Source organism: Sceloporus undulatus, chromosome 9 (genome assembly GCF_019175285.1).
Source record: "Sceloporus undulatus isolate JIND9_A2432 ecotype Alabama chromosome 9, SceUnd_v1.1, whole genome shotgun sequence".
NCBI classification, from domain to species: domain Eukaryota; kingdom Metazoa; phylum Chordata; class Lepidosauria; order Squamata; family Phrynosomatidae; genus Sceloporus; species Sceloporus undulatus.
In genome coordinates, this window is record NC_056530.1 from 8,787,374 (window position 1) to 8,808,427 (window position 21,054).

A 21,054-nucleotide genomic window follows, 5' to 3' on the forward strand; every position below is an offset into this window, starting at 1 on the left:
GAAGAAAGGAAGAAAGGAAAGAATGATCCTCCCCAAGGCTGCTGCCAGTTCCCCAATTTAATATATCAATTTAATATTACAACGGAAGCTGTGGGAGGTGACCTACGCACAACCCCACTGTGGACGCCTGAACTGCTCACACATGGAAACATTGGTTAGGGTTAGTTAAGGTCTAGAAAGGCACCGCCATGATGGCATTCCCCACAGCTCCAGCATAATGACTTTTGTCAACAGAGGGCAATGAGAGGATCATGGCCAAAGGCGATTGCTCGAATTTCCTGTCCTCAAAAGGGAGGACACGGCAAACACGTTGTCCAGCACATTTATAAGCAGTCCACCATGTTAGCGTGATTGCGCAGTGTGCGTAGGTTTCACACTAAAGCTGGCGCCAGGAAGGCTACCTGAGAAGCGATGGAGAAGCTGTCGGCATGCAAGAGAAATCTCTCCTCCCCTCAGAAGCTGATAAAGGAGATGCGAGGCAGATGTCTCATAAGGAGGCTCTTTACTATTCAGTGCCTATGTACAAGCTGTCTTCTCTCACAAACCCATCACGCACCCACTGTACAATGAGCTCCAGCCGATACACACTTGTGCCCTGTGGCCACTTAGTCCAGCCCTTCCTGGGGTGCCACCTTAAACCCAAGCCCCCCAGGCAGGGGACTCAGTGCTTTTGCGCAGCACTTTGCAGGCAGGACGTAGCCAAGGGGGGGGTTCTTGGGGTCCGGACCCCCCCCTTCCATTAGAAAAATGAATGGTGTGTGTGCTGCGCCACCGCATTCAAGACCCATTATAAGGGGTGGACTAGTCTGGAACCCCTCCCCTTTCTAAAATCCTGGCTACATCCCTGTTGCAGAACTTTCCAGCTCATGATGGCATTACTGTGACTCAGCACAGAACAATGCTTAGCCATCATGGCTGCAGGTGACCTATAGTACCGTCCTGTCACCTTCACCCCCCACATCTGGGCATTTTCCCTCTGGATCATAATTCCAACTATCCGCGTCTAGATCCAAACTATTATTTCACCCTGGGAAACCATTTAGCGAGATGTCTAATTCTTTCAAGCTTCCCCGTTTTCTGCCCAGACACAATCCGTTACATATAACAGCTAGCAAGACAGACCACTTTGGTCTGGGCCCGTTACAAACGAGCGTGTACTAGGTTAGGAAGGGGCGGTGCTTCCGCACCCCCCCGACTACTACGCGCTCCACGCGTAGAAAATGGCAGTGGCCGTTCCACACGGCCCGCCCATCACTACGTCACGACCTACGCGGCAGCCTCAAAAGATCGGCGCCCGTGTGAATATTGGGGGGCCTATGGTGACAGGGCACCTAGGGTGCCCTTCCTGCAACCCCGGAAGGAACTCCGTTTCGGAACTCCTTCTGGGTTTGCATCGCTGGGCGCAGCCTTTACATTGCTGCGCCCAGCAACACAGAGGAGAAAGGGGCCAAGCGGCCCCTTTCTCCTCCTCCCCGCCGCTGTTGGGTGTCCTTGGGGCATGAAGCCCCAAGGACACCCCTTTCCAGGCCGCGGGGAAGTGGCCTTTTGCCGCTTCCTCGTGGCCTGGAAAGCGGCGGATCAGGGCCTCAGAGGCTGCCGTTGTGGCAGCTGAGGCCCCGATACACCGGGGAAAGCAGCGCCTACAGGCCGCCTCAAAGTGGCAGTCTGTAACGCGCCCTAGTTTGCAAACAGACAGGTGCTCTGCTCTGTTGGTTTGGCTATACTAGGCTCCTCAATATTCCAGCTCAATATTGCCACAGTGGCTACTGAGGTCTTCTCCTTTCTGGACTCCCATCAATTGGAATCAAGATCCACATCGTTCACATATTAGCATTAGCAAGACCTTAAATCTGTTCCACTGCTCCCACCTTTGTTTCTCTGGGTCTTGTGTGTGAGAGTGTATATGTTGCGTGTCTTGTGATTATTCTCTAATAAAATACAAAAACCTATTTGAATTTGAGTTCTGTGTGATTCAAACCTGGTATAATTGGGTTGCCATTCGGAGGCCGCTGTTACCCCAGCCATGATAGATATTCCCTTTGAGCTAAATACCAAATTCCCCTAAAACATATTGATTGGAGGACGTCCTCCCCGACCCCAGCATTTTGGGTAACACAATGGTCCTGATATGGAAGAAACAGTCCTAGTTAATCTGTTGTCACACTTTTTCAGATACTTTTAACATGTCCCACGTTGTATCTGCACTGCAGAAATAATACAGTTTGAGATTGATTTAACTGCCATGATTCAATGCTGTAGAATACTGGGATTTGTAGTTTTGTAATATATTTAGCCTTCTCTGTCAGTCAGCTCTTGTATCACAACAAACTACAAATCCCAGGATTCCATAGGATGGAGTCATGACAGTTAAAGTTGTGTTAAACTGCATAAATTATGTAGTGCAGATGAAACCCCAGTTTATTTCCCCTCTTCCTACTTTGCACTCAATTAACTCATTGGGGGGGAAAGGAGAGGAGAGGAACCAGGCAAAAGCAAACTATCATGGCCTTCTCTAGCTTGTGTGTTCTTCCTCATTAATAATTGTTGCCATCTTGACCTCATTCTGATGTGCTCTTCATCATTCTGATGTTCACATGCCACACATGTCTTAGGCCCAATACAGATGGCCAAAAGCACTGTCCTGGGGCCGATTTCAGGGCTCCAGAGGGATGGGCGTCCAAACATGCCCAGCCCTTCTAGTGGAGTCTGTGCGCCATCTTGCCAACACCTCACCCATACAGGGTGCGCAACAATGACACGCGGGCATCTGCATGCCCAAATGGTGCTCGTCAGAAGTGGTGGCGTCAACGCGCATGAGCGCCATTGTTTCTTCTTAGGGCGCACCTCAGTGCCACACTGTTGGGTTGGTGGGGCGCCAATGAGGGACAAAAATGGGCACCATGGAGCCGCCCGTCTGTCTTCCTTCATAGGTTTCACCTGTGAAATGTTGGAGTGTATGGAATGTGTCCCCTTTCAATAAGTCCCTTATTTATTTGAGGGTTTGTCAGAGGAAAGGTCTCTCTCTAAAAGGTATCCCCTGCTGGAAGGGCCATTTAGTGTAGTAGCCTTCAGGTTGTAGTGCCCTTTAAACTGGCCCGACATAATGAGCCTGTGGCTGATTGTTGGCTGGGGATTCTGGGATTGTAATCCAAAGAATAACACGTTGAAGCTCTGCAGGCCACCTTATCACAGTCTGCCCCATTATGAAGGAGATGTATTCTATTTCTATCTAAATGATAGCCATTATTTCCACAAATGTGGAAAGTCATTATTTCCACAAATATGGAAAGCAAAACAATGACCCACAGATTGGAAACGCTCAATATACATTCCAGTCCTCAAGAAAGGGGACACCAGGAATTGCATAACCACAGGACCATTGCGTTACTTTCCCATGCAAGTAAAGTGATGCTCAAAATCTACAATAAAGACTTCTGCTATATATTGAGCAAGAAATTCCACAGGTCCAAGCTGGGTTCAAAAAAGAAAAAGGCTTGGGATCATATTGCAAACATACATGGGATAATTAAGTGCACCAAAGGATTTCAGAAGACCATCAGCCTGTGATATACAAACTGCAGCAAATCTTTTGACTGAGTAGATCATTAAAAACTATGGATGACTCTTAAAGAAATGTGTGTGCCACAACATTTGATTGACCTGTACTTAAAACAAGAGGCTACTGTCAGGACAGAATATGGAGAAAGGAATGATTTCCAACTGGCAAGTGGTCACGAATGGCTGCATTTTATCACCTTATCTTGTTACACTGAACATGAACAGAACTATCTGAACTTTCTGTTGTACGCTGAATGTATTATACATAAAGCAGGGTTAAACTTGGAAGAATGAGGCATGAAAATTGGAACATCAATAATTTAATGACGCCGTACCTTTGTTGTTGTCAGCTGCCCTCGAGTCGATCTCAACTCATGGCAACCCTATGGATGAGACATCTCCAAGACACTCTGTCCTCCACTGCTCTGCTCAGTTCCTGAAACCTCATACCTCCTTAATAGAGTCCATCCATCTAGGATGTGGCCTTTCTCTCTGCCTTCTTCCCTCCACCTTTGCCAGCATTACTGTCTTTCCCAATGAGTCCTTCCTTCTCATGATGTGTCCAAAGTACAACAGCCTGTTTAGTCATCTTGGCTTCCAGGGAGGTTTTCAGTTTGATCTGCTCTAGCACCCATTTGTTTGTCCATGGAATTTGGCTGTCCACGGGATCCTCAGCACTCTTCTCCAGCCCCACATAATCTCTTCTTTCTTAACGGTCCAGATCTCACATCCATCCATGGTAACAGAGAACACAATGGCTTGTGTGATTCTAACTTTTGTGCTTACTTGCATATCTTTGCATTTTAGAATTTTTTACATTTCTTTCATGCCCATCCTCCTCATTCTTAACCTTCTTCTGATTTCCTGACTGCAGTCCCCATTACATAAGAAATGGGAATCAAGTTTCTGAAACTACATCTTTGGTAGTGTCTTTTATTAATCTACCACGATGTGTCAAATGTTTTGTGACGGCAATCTGCCAAACACTTGAGAACCAACCATGAACTGTATATCCTCTGGTGGTTTTAGGAAACTTCAATTCTGGTTGATGCTGTGTTACAAATAATTGGATAAGTTCCTTGTGAAAAGTCTCTCCCTTTGAAGATTTTCCAAAAATCTTTTTAAACATTCTTTCTGGAATCAATGTTGTTCGGAGCAATGTTTTTTCTGTATCAACAATCTCTGGCTTATACATTCTGAGAGTTTCTAACTGCAGGGAAAAACTCATAGGCAAACAAACATGTGACCCAGCATGGCACAATTAACCAAGCATTAATTGCGGCAGGGGCATAGGTGATGCTCCAGGAGCTGTTGGGCTGCAATTCCTTTCCAGCACAGTCAATATCGATGGCACTTCAAATCAATTTCTGAAAAGATGGCCTCTATGTTCATGATAACCGGTCACTCTATTCACTGGGGCAAGGAGTTCAGACACCATAAATCTCTGCTGAGTTTCATTCAACTTTGTGAATCACAAGGATGTCCACTTACAGACAGACAAAAAAGGGCAGAGAGGACTGTGGTTTGCATAAAATTTGCATATCTACATTTATATGTATAGATGAAAATTTAGAAACAATTACTGTCATTTAAAGGTCCAATGGTTACCGCAAACAGGAGTGGAGACACGGAACAGGCTTGTTTGGTACCTCCTTGAAGCCAAATCGTGTCTGAAACTATTCCATTAACTAATACAGTTGCCTCTGATTTATTGTATCTGTTATTTATTGTATCTGTTACTTATTGATTGTATCTGTTATTTATTGTATCTGTTACTTATTTATTGTATCTGTTACTTATTTATTGTATCTGTTTCACTACTGTTGTGTTCCTTTGTCCAAAATGTATCTAATTTAATACCACAAACAAAAACTTCCACTCAACCCTGTTGCATGCTTTAATGCATCTACTGTAATTATAAAAGTGAATGTCCAGGAATGCTGCCAACACAGATACTCACACGACTGATAAGAGCCTGCTGGGCAAGATACTGCATTCCTTCAGTTCCTGGAAGACATCCAGTTGCTGTTATCTCTATTGAGGGCTGCGAACCACGTTTCTGAATTTGCCATTGGTTATATGGCTCAGATGAGTTGCTGACACCCCCCTTGTCATTTGATATAAAACTAATAAAGTTTGGTGTGGGTGACCCACGAACGCCCCAACTGTGGGTGCCCTGACCCATGGCAGGCTAGGGTTCCTGCACATAGGCGCTAGCAAGGAAGAGGCTGCAGGGCACCCGCCTGGATGAAACCATTGGGATTTTCCAGCATACGCTATTGTGTCTGGAGATTATGGCAGGCATAGGACTGGAGATTAGCATATAATCGGACAAAGGGTTGGAATAATCCCTTTTGTCTGCTCCAAGTCACATCACATTCAATCCGGTTTCGCACCTTTCTTTCCAACCTGGGGAAAGTATCTAAAAGCAATTTAGCCATTTTACACCAGGTTTCTGCACCCCAAGCTATTTTCAATGAATATATACAGGTAGCAAACCATCCATTCCTTAGTCTTGGCTTGGTAGCTGGCAGACACTCAGCTAAGCCCCCAAATACGCCGGTTGCCCCCCATTCTATGCGGCGTTTGGTTCTGGTCCTCAGTTCTGGTTCTCCATCGATTGGAGTCAAGGTGAGTAGCAAAGCCTCACTTCCTTTCAACGTCTCACTTTTGATTCCATCAGCTCTTGAGTGTGTTTGTGTGTCGATCATGTGTGTGTGTATTGCATTTCCCCCTTTACTAATTCTTATTTGAAACCTGCCTCTGGAGCTTCTGTGCAATCCTGACTTGCTATGGCTGGGTTGAACCCTAGACTGAAGTTATCCCAGTCATACTATAGATCCCCTTTGAGCTAAGTACTGACATTCCCATTATGCAAGGTGACTGCTGCTTGCCGTCTAACCTATGCTAATACTTGGGAATGCCCACCATGGAGGGCACCTCTAAGTATATGTTGTGCTTGTGGGAGCCCTCATTACAATGGGTGGGGAACCCATTTTACCAGGCTGTAATATTTAATATGGATGAGTAGGCCTCCATTAAATGGGTATATAGCTCTTTAATTGATATAAAAGATTGATGAAGGGCCTCTCATATTCAGCCGTCTCGCACTCAAGACGACCAGATGTCATAGCCACAAAGGAGGAGAAGCCACCGCCGCAGTGAGCATTTCAAAATGAAAGCTAAATGCAGTAATGCATTCATGCTCCTTAGTCATGTTCAGCATGGAGGGCATTTGGGGATCCCTCTTAGGCAGAAGGCTGAAATGTAGGACGTGTCCTCGAAAAGGAGGATGCCTGGTCGCCATGACCCCACTGCAAAGCGCCCCTTTGAAGCAGTGGCGCCGCTCACTCGGTGGGTGCGGGGTGCAAAGTGCACCAACGCTCCAATTGTGGCACTCCTCTGGGTCTCCTTAAAATGCTCAGCCTGTGGGTCGCAACCTCTTTGGGGCCGAAGGGCCCTTTCCTTTCAACCTGAGAGCATCAGGAGCCATGTTTCCTTCCGAGGGCCTCAGGGACATGAAAGGGATGCTGTTATGGCCGGGGGCCACCACAAGAGGAGGCCCTGCATCGAAGGTGGCGCATGGGAGGCCCAGAAGATAGACTCATAGAGTTGGAAGAGACCCCCAAAAGGGCCCTGATCCAGTCCAACCCCTTTATTCTGCCATGCAGGAACTCTCCATCAAAGCTCCCCATTGACAGATGAAGGCCATCCAGCCTCTGTTTGAAGAGGAAGGAGACTGTTCCACTGTCGAATAGACCTCACTGTCAGGAAGATGAAGGGAGCCCAGCCGCAGGGGAGGAAAGGAAGGGCCCTGGGGCTTTGTTTAAATCAAGTCTCCGTCTTTTAGGCCTAGTTTTAAGCCCCATGGCAGCCCAGCCTCCGCCCCGTGTCCGTCGGGGCCTGTGGGCCCTTGTCCCCTGAGGGCCTTCTCCTTGGCTCTGCCGATCCTTTCGTGTTAGGCCCCCACTCTGAGCATCGTGATGCCCAGGATTGAGGGGCGGGAAGCGGGGGCTGCGGTTGGTGGCTGAGGCTGGGGCCGAAGCGCAGACCCACAGCAAAGGAGGGAAGGGAAGGGGCCAGCCCTGCCTGGGGCCACCGTCCTGGTCCCGGGGAAGAAGAAGAAGAGGCCGCCGCTCCAGGGCCCGACCGAGGAGGAGGCGGAGGCCCAACAACTAAGATGGCGAGGGGCAGCAGAGGCAGCGCCGGTGACGCGGGCGGCCCTCCTCCCCTTCCCTCCCTCTCTCTCCCTCTGAGAGGCATTCGCTCTGACTGAAGGAAGGCGCCGCTTCGCCGCTGCCCTCGGATAATAATAAGAGGCCTTGGCGGGCCTCGAAGGGCCGGGGCGGGTCTGGCTGTGAGGGGAAGGAAGGCCGCGGAGGGAGGAGGCCCCGCCAAGGCAGCCGGGAGAAAGGCGCCTCCTGCTCCTGCTCCTCCTCCCTCCTCAGCTGCGGAAGATGGCGGCCTTGGCGTTGGCCCTAACGGGATCCCGGGAGTGAGGAGCAGGTGAGCAGCAGCCCAGGGAAGGGCTTTGGAGCTTGCCGCCAGGCCGGGGCCTCTCTCCCAGGCTCTTGGGAGGGAAGCAGGGCCAAGCCCAGCCTGGACCCCGCCGCCGCCGCCTCCAACCCCCGCTTGGGACCAGAGCCAAGGAGGCCCTCGCTGCTGCTTCCATGGCGCCTTGAAGGAGGCCTCGAGCATCGCCGCTTGGTCAGAAAAGGGGGGGAAGCCCCCAATTGAGGCTGCGTCCGCACAGGGGAAATCACCCGGTTTAGTACCGCTTTAACGCTTTTCGGGCTCAAGGCTGTGGCATTCTGGGAGTTGGAGTTTGTGCCGGCCTCAAAACATACCCCAACTCCCAGAATCCCACAGCCCTGAGCCAGAAAAGAGTTACAGCGGTGCCAAAGTGGGTTATTTCTCAGCCTTAGAGTCTGTCCACTCGGCAGAAGTAACCCGGTTCGACCCCGCTTCAGTTGCCACGACTCAGGGCTGTCTGGGCCTCTGTGGGCAAAGCTGGGGCTCCACAGCAAACTGTGATGCCCAGAAGCCCAGGGCACTGAACCATGGCAGTCGAAGTGGGTCAGGGTCCTTCGTTTGGGCACAGCCTCCGATTTGGCACCGCTTTCCCAGCCATGGCTCAGTGCTGTGGGTTCTGGGAACGGTAGTTTGGTTTGCTCCGATCCTCCCATCGAACTACCATTCCCAGAATTCCATAGCGTTGCCTTAAAGTGCTGTCAGGCTGGATCGCTTCCGCAGCCTCCGTGTGCGAAACCTGAGCCTGCGTTTCTCTCCTCCGGCTCCCTTGGCAAGGCCTGGAGGACGTGGGAACCAAGTGGACAGTGGGCCCTTGGCCCCAGGACCCCTGGGTCCCAGCATCTGCGGATGCCATTGGAGGCAGTGGCAGAGCCAAAGGGTGCCCCTTGTGTACGTCAAACGGCAAAATCATTGGGGGTTTGTACTTGTGAAAAACGTCCGCAAGCCACGGATGAATCTGTGGACGAAGCATTTGTGGATACAGATTGTGGCCACGCGCACAACGTTGTGCGTGTTTGTGTGCCTTTGAGTTGCGTGGCGACTTGTGCGACTCCCTGAACTTCCCGACAGGATGAGATGCTCAACAAGGCCACACACTTCCTCACAGTGCAATGGAGCCTCCTTCCTTGGAGGCCTTTAAGCAAAGGCTGGATGGCCATCGTCTGTCAATGGGGATGCATGGCAGAAGAAGGGGCTTGGACTGGATCAGGGCCCTTCGAGGGGTCTCTTCCAACTCTGGGATTCATAGGATTTTCTTAGGCAACGAATGTTCAGGCATGGTTTTGCCTGTTCCTTCCTTTGAAATATAGCTTACAGCACATGATATTTGTTGGCAGACTCCCATCCAAGTGCTAACCTGGACTGACTCTGCTTATCTTCCAAGATCAGGTCTGATGTCTTTCGGGTATTTAGGCCTAATCAGGCTTTAAAAGGGATATAGTTGTTGACAAATCTATTGCTTTAATTATATTTTGTTTTAATCTGACACTGTCTGTGGAGCCACATTGGCAGAAAGACAGGCTATGAATAACATAACGAATACATATTTCCTTATCAGATGTATATGCGTGACCTCCTTGGATTTCTAGGAGGCTTAGCTCTTCCTGCTCATCCCCACTTTATTTGCACAACAGTCCTGTGAGGTGGGCCAGGCTGGCAGAGAGTGACTGGCCAAAGGTCCCCAGATTTGGTCTCTGTGAGAACAGGGACCAGGATTTCCCCTTTCCTAGAGCAACACTTTAGCCACTCTTCCAGGGAGTTGAAAGAGTTGTTGTTAGCGATGATAGATGGATGGAAATTCTCTGTGCAGAGGCTGTATATTTCCAAACATTGAGTGAAAGGAATGGCTTTCATGTCCTGCTCTATGGCTTCTTGGAAGCATAGGACTAGCTAATGCTGGATAAAATAGGCTTGATTTGCTGGAACAGGATTCCTAGAGACTTCTAAAACATTAATTCCTTCTCTTCTTTACCTTTTCTCTTTCCTTTTACCACCAAGGCATTCGCAGACTGATAAGGAATCTTCCTTAAACAAGTTTTAGGTTCCCCTAAAATGCCTACAAGGGTCTATCTGAGGCCCATGATAGGTTCACCTTAGGGTTACTCTAAGTTGGAAAAGACTTGAAGGCACACAACAACAAATCCTTTGCTCACAAAAGTACAGTTGGCCCTTCTTATACACTGATTTTTTTATACATGGTTTGAAAATGTTCCTATAAAGTATAAATTTCAAATATCAAACCTTGATTTTCCATTTTGTATAAGGGACACCATTTTGCTATGTCGTGATATTTAATGGGACTTGAGCATCCACGGATTTTGTTATCCACGGGGGATCTTGCAACCAAACCCCAGCGGATAACAAGGGCCCACTGTATGTTACAGAGTTGTGCCAATAACACATCAGCAATAAAGTAAATAAATAAAAGAATGTGATGACTGAGGCCTGTTACAGACTGCCAAAATAAAGCTGCTTTGGGTCTCTTTGGAGGTATGCTGTTTAAATGATGCATGCACCCTAAGAATCCGGAAGCTGCACCAAAGCTGCACTCCAGTGCTTAGGAATGGAATGTGGCTTTGGCGCGACCTCCGGACTCTTAGGACCCACGCGTCATTTAAACAGCATACCTCCAAAGAGACCCAAAGAAGCTTTATTTTGGCAGTCTGTAACAGGCCATAGTGTTTAAGACGCTAGTTCTGATGATCAGAAGGTTGGCAGTTCGAGGCCCAAGTGCCACATGATGGGGTGAGCTCCTGTCACAAGTCCCAGCTTCTGCCAGCCTAGCAGTTCGAAAGCATGGAAATGCCAGTAGATAGATAGGTACCACTTCTCAGTGGGAAGGTGAGAGCATTCGGTGTAGTCATGCTGGCCACATGACCCCCAGAGCAGTCCTCAGACAATGCTGGCGTTTTGGCAAAGTAGCGGAGATGAGCACTGCCCCCTACAGTTGGTTTTGACTAGACATTCATGTCAAGGGACTACCTTGAGGGACCCCACAGGCCAATGGCTAAGGAGTCGTCAGGAATCCCTCAGCTCCATCTTCTGTGAGTATCCCTCAAAGAATGGAGCTACTGTAAAACAGTACCTCCAAGCCCCATCCAAGAGAGGGGACTCAGAAGGCTACCATGATTGATGGCATCAAAAGCCACTGAGAGGTCCAGCAAAACCAGGGACACATTTCCTCTATCCAGTTCTCTGTGTAGGTCATCCACAAGGCAGCCAAAGTTGTTTCTGTCCCATAAATAGGTCTGAGACCAGATTGACATGGATCTAGATAATCCATCTCATTCAGGAACCCCTGGAGTAGAGAAGCCACCACTCGCTGCAGTACCTCTCTCATACTGTCTTCTGTATTAGAACCATAGAAAGAGGTGGAAGAGACCATAAGGGCCATTGAGTCCAACCCGCTGCCAAGCAAGAATGCCAATCAAAGCACTCCCAACAGATGGTCACCCAGCCTCTATTTAAAAACCTCCAAAGCAGGAGACTCCACCTCACTCTGGAGCCATGGATAACAAGCCTCTTCCCTCTTCGATTTGACATCCCTTCAAATATTTAAACATGACTGTCAGACCACCTCTTAACCTTCTTTTCATCAGGCTAAACCAGTGATTCCCAAAGTGGGTGGCCTGCCCCCCTGGGGATGGCGGAAGGTTCCAGGAGGGCAGTAAAGGAAAGGTGGAGCAGTAGGGGGGTGGTGCGGGGGGAAAAGGTGGCAGGGGGCCCTTCAGTCAAAGTATTGGTCTTCAAGAAAGAAAGCAGCCTTTAGGACCATGGTAGGGATGAGGATTACATGAAACTTATGTTCAGGGTCATCAAAAAACCTCCACACAGCCTCGCTGATCATTTTGTGGGTGAAATGCAGCATTAATTAAATTAATTAAAATCATGGTCTACTAAGATCCTTTTCAGGTGAACTTTTGTCTAGGTTGCTATCTCTCATCCTAGATCTGTGCATTTCATTTGTTCTGCCTAGGTGTGGTACCTTACATTTGCTCCTGTTGAAATTCATCTTGCTAGCTTTAGCCCAGCCCTCTAATCTGTCAGGGTCATTTTGAATTTCAGTCCTGTCCTGTGGTGAATTAACAAATTTATCATCTGTAAATTTCATCACCATGATCTCTATTCCTGCATCCAAATCATTGAGAAAGATGTTGAATAGCACAGGACCCTGTGGCACTCCAGTAGTCACCTCTCTCCAGAATGAAGAGAAGCCACCAGTGAGCACCCTTTGGTGAGACAGTTACAGATCCACCTGACTGAGCTTTGCTATGATCAGGCCTCACCTGGAATCTGTCCAGTCTAGGGTATATTTGTATATTTTATTAGCTTCTTTGCAAGAATATCATGGGGCACTTTGTCAGATGTCTTACTGAAATCAGTAGATGCTACATCCACAGCATTCCTGTAATCTGTGACATCATTCCCTTCATCTGTAACTCTATTGAAAAAAAAAGAGATCCGATTAGTCTGGCATGACTTGTTTTTGGAAAACCTGCGTTGAGTCTTAGTGATGACAGCATTGTTTTCTAACTAATTACAAACTGTCTGTTTAATTCATAGAATCATAGAGTTGGAAGAGAGCACAAGAGCCATCCTGTCCAATTGCCTAGTCCAGTTATCTGCCCTCGGATCTTTCTGGGTGTCGATGTCAGGCTGACTGGGTGATAATTATTTGGGTCCTCTTTCTTTCTCTTGGGAACAGCATTTGCCCTCCACCATTCTGTGGAATTTCTCAAAGATTATTGCCAGTGTCAGGTGCCTTTCTGGCTCAGTGATTAACTGTTATGGTTTCTTTAGACACCTCCCAATTTATCTTTTTATTGGAACAGTTTTAACTTGTGCCTTTAGTTTCTCACTTTTAAGAAACTCCCATCCATCCTGAACTCCCTTTGCTTTCAGTCTCCTTGTCCACAGTATGATACTTCTCTTTGTATGATACTTTCTGTGTGTAAGTTGAAAAGATAAGATGCAACCTTGACTGACCCTTTTGCCAATTGGTAATCATTTGGTTTCTCCAGATGTGATGGCACGCCCATGTCTTTAAGGGTGTTCCATAGCGTTTCATGATCTATGCAATCGAAGGCTTTGCTACAGTCTATAAAACACATGATCGTCTTCTTTTGGATTCTTAGGTGCACTCCATTAGCCATTGTGGGTTTGCAATCTGGTCTCTAGTACCTCTTCATTTCCTGAACCCCACTTGTACCTCTGGGATTTCTCTCTCCATGTACAATGGTTGGAGTCTGTGTTGCAGGATTTTAAGCATAATTTTGCCTGCATGGGAAATTAATGCTATGGTCCTATAGTTGCTGCAGTCTTTTGTGTCTCCTTTTTTGTGAATTAGGATGGCTGTTGAATGTTTCCAGTTGTTGGCCACTGTTTTGTTCTCAACCCCTGAACCATATACAATGACAAAGAGAGCCAATGTAGGGAAGATCTAGAAAAACTCACTTGTTGAGGAGCATCTGCAGCTCATTTTTCATTGGGGGGAGGAATGAGAGAGGGGAGAAGATTGCCTTGCCACAAGATGGAAGCTTCAGCAGAGGGGAAGGCGATGGGGAGAAGCTCAGGGCAGTAGGCAGGCTTCCTTTCTGCTGGGAGTGGTCCTCTGTTATCGTATCTTACGCTGTTGATGTTTGTGGCTTCTTCTTCTGTTATTTGTGTGTGTGTGTGTGTGTGTGTGTGTACCCCTAAATGTCCTGGTTTATACTCTGGGGGTATGTGTACCCCAGGTTGGGAATTACTAATCGGAGCAAATTTTAGTGTCAATTTGAGTAGACCCAGTGAATCAATAAAATTTACAGAAGCAAGAACTTATAGAAGAACTTACCAAGTTCTTATTGATTCAGTGGTATACTCTTTTGGGAGTAATAATAGGGTTTAATTTTACGTATGTCAGCTATGATAGCTAAACAAAGTCTCCAGATCCAGAGACAGTATCCCAAAGGTTACTGGGCTGCATCAGCAAGGGAGGCTAGGAGGACCTGGTCTCCGTGTCAGACTTGGAGATTTTCCCAAAGCACTTGGCCAGCCGCTGTGTGGAAGAAGCAGACTCAACTAGATTGGTCTGAGGTCATATGCTGGAGGGCTCTTTTTATGTTCTTTTGTTCATGTGTCTGGGAAAGCTGTGTGTTCTTTGAATGAGTGCTGAAAATCTCAAGAGGTTGCTAATGGTTGATATCTGTTTTAACACACTCCCCCCACCCCCTTTTTAAAAAATTGAACATGTGCTGAAATCAGTGGTACTTAGTACCAGTCAGATTAGATGTAATGCTTGCCAAAGGGTTTCACTTGTGTATAGCTCAGTATGAGTTCTTCCTTATGTACAGCCATCCAGGGGAGTGATGAGGGGGATTCGGGCCGTGAGTTAGGAAGGGAGGGAATCACCCTTTCCCACTGCAGTGGAAGTGTTCCTTCCCCTGTCAGCTGATCACAGTCGGAGGAAGAGTGATGTCAAGAAGACATTGCAAATTCAACAACAGCTAAACCTCTTGGACAGGAATACGGCAAACCAAATCCAAAATAATTGAGTTATAGCCACTTGTACATTGTAAATAGCTGTGCTCCAAGAATATTTTTACCTCTGGTTTGCTGAGCTGGGGAGTAGAGACTCCTTCACATCAGATACCAAGTGTGTAGGCTTACCATCAGTGCTGTAGTAGTTGCAGATTTATGGCACCAGTGTGGTAGTTTGCCAGCAGTGGTGGAGCTGCACGGGGCCTGAGCCGGCCGGCTGAGCCTTCCAGAAGGAGGCTGCTGCAGCAAGGCCTCCTCCAGAGGCGGCAGAGCCCCATGGGGCCCAGCCAAGGAGACGGAGGGAAGACGTTGGCAGCATGACTAAACTCAAGACTAGATTAAAGTCTGCTTCCTCAGGTGCATTTAGTCTCACAGGTACAACAAGATCTCTATGGCCTGTTAAAGACGGCCAAAATAAAGCTTCTTTGGGTCTCTTTGGAGGTATGCTATTTAAATGATGCATGGGTCCTAAGAGTCTGGAGGTTGCGCCAAAGCCACACTCCATTCCTAAGCACTGGAGTGCAGCTTTGGTGCAGCTTCCAGATTCTTAGGACCTATGCCCATCATTTAAACAGCATACCTCCAAAGAGACCCAAAGCAGCTTTATTTTGGCAGTCTGTAACAGGCCAATATCTTTGAATTGTACTTCCTGAGATGTGTTTTATTATGTTTTTTGTTGTGTGCCAGGAAGACTCTCAGAATCTCCTCCATTCTGATCGGTTTTTTGTAAAGAAGGTTTTGTATATATTTTTTAAAAAAATATTAATGTTTTTGGCTTTAGTTGGTTGCGTCCTCCATTTTTCTTGAATGTTCTACATTTTGTGCAAATTTGTCCTGCACTTGTCCTACATTTTGCCTTGCGTTTTGCCTTACATTTTTTCCTGTTTTGTCCCAGTTTGGCGGTAGCAAATTATGGCAAGCCTACCTAGGTGTGACCTGACTGTCGTCACCCAGGTGGCACTGGGGTCATCTATCGGGTACATCTGGAATGCCACACACGCCAAACTTCAGAAAAAGGCAGTTTGGGCAACACCAAGATGCTCTTTGGTCTTCTCTTGGGATTTTAAAAAAACTGTTAACTGCCTTTCTCTACAGTATAATTTAGCCTCTCAAGCTCTTCAGCCCCTCACTCAGGTTGTACTAAAAGAGCAACTCTCATTTTGAGTTATGTCCTGAACAAAGGCCCTAACCAACTAACAACATCAACAACAAACCTCCATCCTTCCTCCCACTCTATTAATACCTACTCCTAACTCCAGGCATATTGGCTGGTGCTTGACTCATCCTGACTGGAAATTGCCAGGGCTTCCCTCTGCTTGCTCAAATCTGCCTTATCTCCACATATCTCCCCCCCTTAAAGAAAACCCATTGATCCATACAAGCCTCTATTGGGTTTGTATGGAGCAATGAGCAAGGAAGTGTTACACACTATTAACCCCAAATTCTAAATATTTACCTGTTTCAAATACTTACCATCACTATGATAAAGGGGTCATCATATTACATACCATAACTTTAAAACATTTTACACATTTTTCTAAATACTTACTTTATCTTATATATGCATTACCATTACACCTTTCAGTCATTAAGGATGTATTTAAGATACTTTGTTGATCTGTATTTACTGTCATTCCAGTCCAATACACAACACATTTTTATCTTATTAAAACTAAATTATCCATCATCCATAATGAGGTTTTACCTCAGGTTTTGACTCCTTTTCTCCACTTTCTTCTCTTATTAAAACCAAATTATCCGTCATCTGGGCTGCCTCAGCGGCTGTTGGTGGCTGTCTGTTTTGCACTAACCATTTATATTCCTGAGAAGTAATCAAGTGCGCCTGCGTTATACACGGGTGTGCTATACGCGGCTTGAGCATATGTGTTCGAGCCATGCGGGAGCGCGCGGGGTGCAAGCGGGAGCACGCAGGGCGCAAGCAGGAGCATGCAGGGCGCAAGCAGGGGCGCAAGGGGTAGCACGGGGCGCAAGGGGTAGCGTGTCCCATTCAAATGAATGGGGTGTGCGACCATGGTGCACACGTGCCAACATGCGCACGAGCCCCATTCACTTGAATGGGCTTGAGCATAGGCGGAATTCGCCTTAGGGGGGGGGGGGGCGGAATGGATCCCCCGCGTAAGGTGTGGTTCCACTGTACTGTATTATAAAATTGTTCTAAGCCCATTAAATTTTGTGATTCTTCCTTAAAATTGACTTGAGAACCATTAATCCAACTCTTTTGTAAGTAATCCAGCCAACATCCTAGTTGTGCATATGTCTCATCGCCTCTTTTTCAAGTTTCTAAATTCCCTTCTGTGGTTTTCTTACACCTTTAATGGGAAAAAATCTCGGTAAAAAGTTTGAAATTCACCCTGAGTTGTGTTGTTAGAGAAAAATTTTATAAAATGATATATAGATGGTATTTCACACCCAATTATCTGAAATGTTTAAAAACAATTCAAATTAATAGAAATCTAAACATAAGGTTGGAGATTTTTTTCATATGTGATAAAAGCACAGAAATATATTCAAAAAATGGTGGAGGACATTTTAAAAATTAAAATACAGCTGAAAGCAGAGACTTTTTTTAAAACTTGGAATGTCCAAATGGAGAAGAGATATGGAAGGACTTTGCATTATATGGAAACGATGACATGAATTGTTCATGCTCAGAGATAGAAGGAAGCTGATTTTCCAACAGAAGAGGATTGGCTCATAAAGACGGTGGAACTTTTTGAAATGAGTAAATTGACAGTTTTGATCAGGGAGAAATCCTTGATGATGATGATGATGATGATGATGATAATATAAAGACTGAAAATATTTATTTATTTATTTATTTATTTATTTATTTATTTTTCAATCACACTGGGGATATATATATATATATATATATATATATTGATTTTAGGTATTGTAAGATGAGTTAAGATAATTTATATAGTAGAAGCAAAAGGTATGTATGTACAGTAGGCCCTTGAGTTTAGTTCCAAGATCCACCATCCGTGGACTAGAAAATCTGTGTATGCTCAAGTCCCATTAAATATAATGACATAGCAAAATGGTGTCCCTTGTAAAAAATGGAAAATCAAGGCTTGATATTTCAAATTTATACTTTTTTGGAACATTTTCAAACCGTGGATGCTTGAATCCATGTATAAGAAATCCGTGTATATGAAGGGCCGACTGTACATTATTTAGAAGGTGTTGTACATTGGGTGTTGTAACCACAGTTTGGGGAAGAGGAAGTCATCAGGGCATATGTTGTTGTTAGATTAGTTTTTATGTTTTGTCATGGTAATAGTTTGATTGTTTTGTTTGTAGTATGTATGTAGTTTTAGATTTATATATAAAATTGGCTAGTATGTTAGGTTTTTTTAGCTGTGTTTAATAAAAATGTTTTTAAGTGAATTTTATATACCACATTGGACTATTGCTAAGACCAAACCATAAATCATTTAAGCAAATAATAAAATAAAATGAGGCTTTAAAGGAGATTGGAATGGATCCAAAATATTCAGTTTGATTCATAAAATCCCATTGCTGAGATGTGAACACTACAACTTGATATTTGGCATTAGGCTCGTAAAAGTAGCTTATTTTGATTGAAATGCTTGACCTCCTCTTTGAAACTTGATATTCACTTATTCTCTCTTTTTAAATTATTTTTACCTAGACAACTTCAGATTAATAAACCTGAGGCAATTCCAGGGTGAGGATCTGTAACAGGCTGTATAATGCGGAAACCAAGCCCTCAGAAGGGTAAGTGTTAATTCTCAGCCCAAGGAAAGGCCATGAATAATCTTTCTGTGAGTTGACCAAAGCAGATGGGCCAAATAAATCTTTCTGTGAGGCCCAAAGCAGATGGGCCAAATAAAGTGCCTTCTGGGTGCTTTGGAGGTGTGACATTCAAACAATGCACACCCTGAAGCGGCTGGAAGACCTGCTAACGTGGCCCAAAGCCAGCTTGAAAAGGAGTGACAAAAAGCTCTTGTTGGACAGCCCATTTGGGACCATGGCAGTGGCAGACATCCTGTGGTCACGGAGCGATTGCACCCACAGTGGCCACAGATTGCTCCCTTTGGCCCAACTGCTTCGCCCCTGAATGACATGTCAGTGAACCCAGAGATGAAAGGTATAAGTGCTTTTTAAAACTTGGACCAACAGGTCTCTCTGTGGATTACATTTATATTTTGAGTGCTTAGGGAAGCACCGCAGATTTGTTTAGAAAGAGAAGATGTCTTTTATTTTTGGGTTTCTTCATACAAATGGAGCTATATATTGTCCCTTTTCTCTGTTTATTGTGTGTATTCTTAGGGCTGTTTCAAACAGGGCAAAGTTCACATAGAAAGTAGCAGTACATGGTTCATGATCAATGCGTATATGCATCTCACTACAGTGTTATATATTCTCAAGTAGGTTTATATAGGAGTACATCTTTATTGTGAAAAATGTTTCAAATTTGAGATATCCAGCAAACAAATCTTCCCAAAGAATGTTTACTTTATGGGCTAAACAGCTTCCATCACTTAGAGCATTTTTTCCACAGGTGTTAGTGTCACATTGTGAGTTTCAAATGTTAAAAAACCTCTCAACCACTTTTTCCTCTCAATGATCTACAGTGAAAATGTATGTGAGAGAGTTTTCACATAGTAGAGATTATTGTCGTCAAAATCAAGCTCTTGCAGATATGAGTCATGAATACATTTTAATATGATGTGATAACTTTCAGGTAGGATTAGGTGGGCTGGACATGTATGATTTACATAGACAATCAGCTGACTGAGAACTAGTTGGTACACAGCTATGAGAAAAATGTTACATGGAATTCATTTAAAAAAGTGTGCAGTGCAAACATATCAAAAGCAGTGAGGCCAAATAATTCTTCTACAATTGCAGATGTAGCAGTTCTTAGTGACATAGGGGCTTTCCAGACTGGTGCTTTGCACCGGCCTGGATACATGCTAGAGTTGCCCGATGGCAGCACCACCGCACGCCCCGCAACCCTAGCACATCGCGGCAGTGTGATAATGGCGGCGCCCTGTATACACAGGCGCTACCATTATGACATCACGGCCATGCCGCAGCCAAACAACACGGCGTGGGGGTGATGTCCCCGCGATGCTGCAGGGCGCTTGGGGCACCCTTTCAGCTAGGGTTGCCCAAGGGCGGCACCACCGCATGCTCCGCAACCCTAGCACATCGCGGCAGCGTGATAATGGCGGTGCCCTGTATACACAGGCGCCACCATTATGACATCACGGCCATGCCGCAGCCAAACAACACGGTGTGGGGGTGATGTCCCTGCGATGCTGCAGGGCACTTGGGGCACCCTTTCAGCATCACAGGAAGGAGCTCCGAAATGGAGCTCCTTTTTGCCTCATGCATCGCTGGTGCGGCCTTTACACAGCCGCGCCAGCAATGCGGAAGAGAAGCAGCCCCTTTCTCCCCTTCCCCACAGCTGTTGGGGTGTCCTTGGGGCATGAAGTCCCAAGGACACCCCTTTCCAGGCCGCGGGGAAACGGTGTTTTGCCACTTCCTCAAGGCCTGGAGAAGCGGCGGATTAGGGCCTCTGGGGCTGCTGCTGCAGATGCCCAGGCCTCAATCCGGAGGGGAAAGGGGCAGTCTGTATCCCGCCATAGTTGCCCAAATATATACAGTTGGCCCTCCTTATCCATGGATTTTTATACACAGATTCAAGCATCCACGGCTTGAAAATATTCACAAAAAGTATAAATTTCAAGTATCAAACCTTGATTTCCCCATTTTATATAAGGGACATCATTTTGCTATGCCATTGTATTTAATGGGACTTGAGCATACACGGATTTTGTCATTCACAGGGGTTCCTGGAACCAAACCCCAGCGGATAACAAGGGCCTACTGTACCACTCCTTCCAGATTTGAGGAGCTTCTCTGTATATTACTTTCTTTATGAGAGCAAGTATGGTTCTTCGTCATGGTCTCTGAGAATCACACAAATGGATTCTATTGCACCTGTGCTGCAGAGACATTTGGAACCTTCTAGAATTGCTAGGGAAGACTTATTGACGGCAGCTCTGCCCACCCTAAATATAACCCTAATGTTCGCACGCTTGCCCCTCAGTTCTTTTTTGTCCGCCATGCGAGCAGCAACGAAATAACGTAAAGGCACTCTTCAGTTCCATTTATAACTGTTACTTGGCTTTGAATATGGATTTTGGCTTTGAATTTGGACCCATTTTACTCGGTTTTGGCATTGGCATCGTGTGTTTCTTGCTTTTGACTCGGTTTGACATTGACTACTCTCTGCTTGGTGATTTGCATGTTCTTTGATTTTCCTGATTTGACCTTGGATTATTCACTATGCTTACATCGTTGGTAAATATGGCCTCCCAATCCATTAAGCAGTGTGATGAGTGTATGGCTAAAAATCCCATGCCAAGACAAACACTGCCATTGTTTGCT

At 46.0% G+C, this 21,054-nt stretch overlaps 1 protein-coding gene across 3 annotated transcripts in view; it reads left to right on the top strand.

Annotated features, from left to right (window-relative positions):
- The first annotated feature begins 7,652 nt into the window (after positions 1 to 7,652).
- The window catches only part of SCMH1 (Scm polycomb group protein homolog 1), a 65,992-nt gene continuing 52,590 nt past the window's right edge, over positions 7,653 to 21,054 (top strand). For 2 of the 3 annotated variants that reach the window (XM_042439965.1, XM_042439967.1), the window contains exons 1-2: positions 7,653 to 8,064; positions 18,284 to 18,369. In XM_042439965.1, coding sequence (XP_042295899.1) covers positions 18,345 to 18,369 — 25 coding nt within the window. In that variant the 5' untranslated portion in view covers positions 7,653 to 8,064; positions 18,284 to 18,344. The remainder of the gene's footprint in view (positions 8,065 to 18,283; positions 18,370 to 21,054) is intronic. The other variant, XM_042439966.1, reaches the window with a different exon arrangement.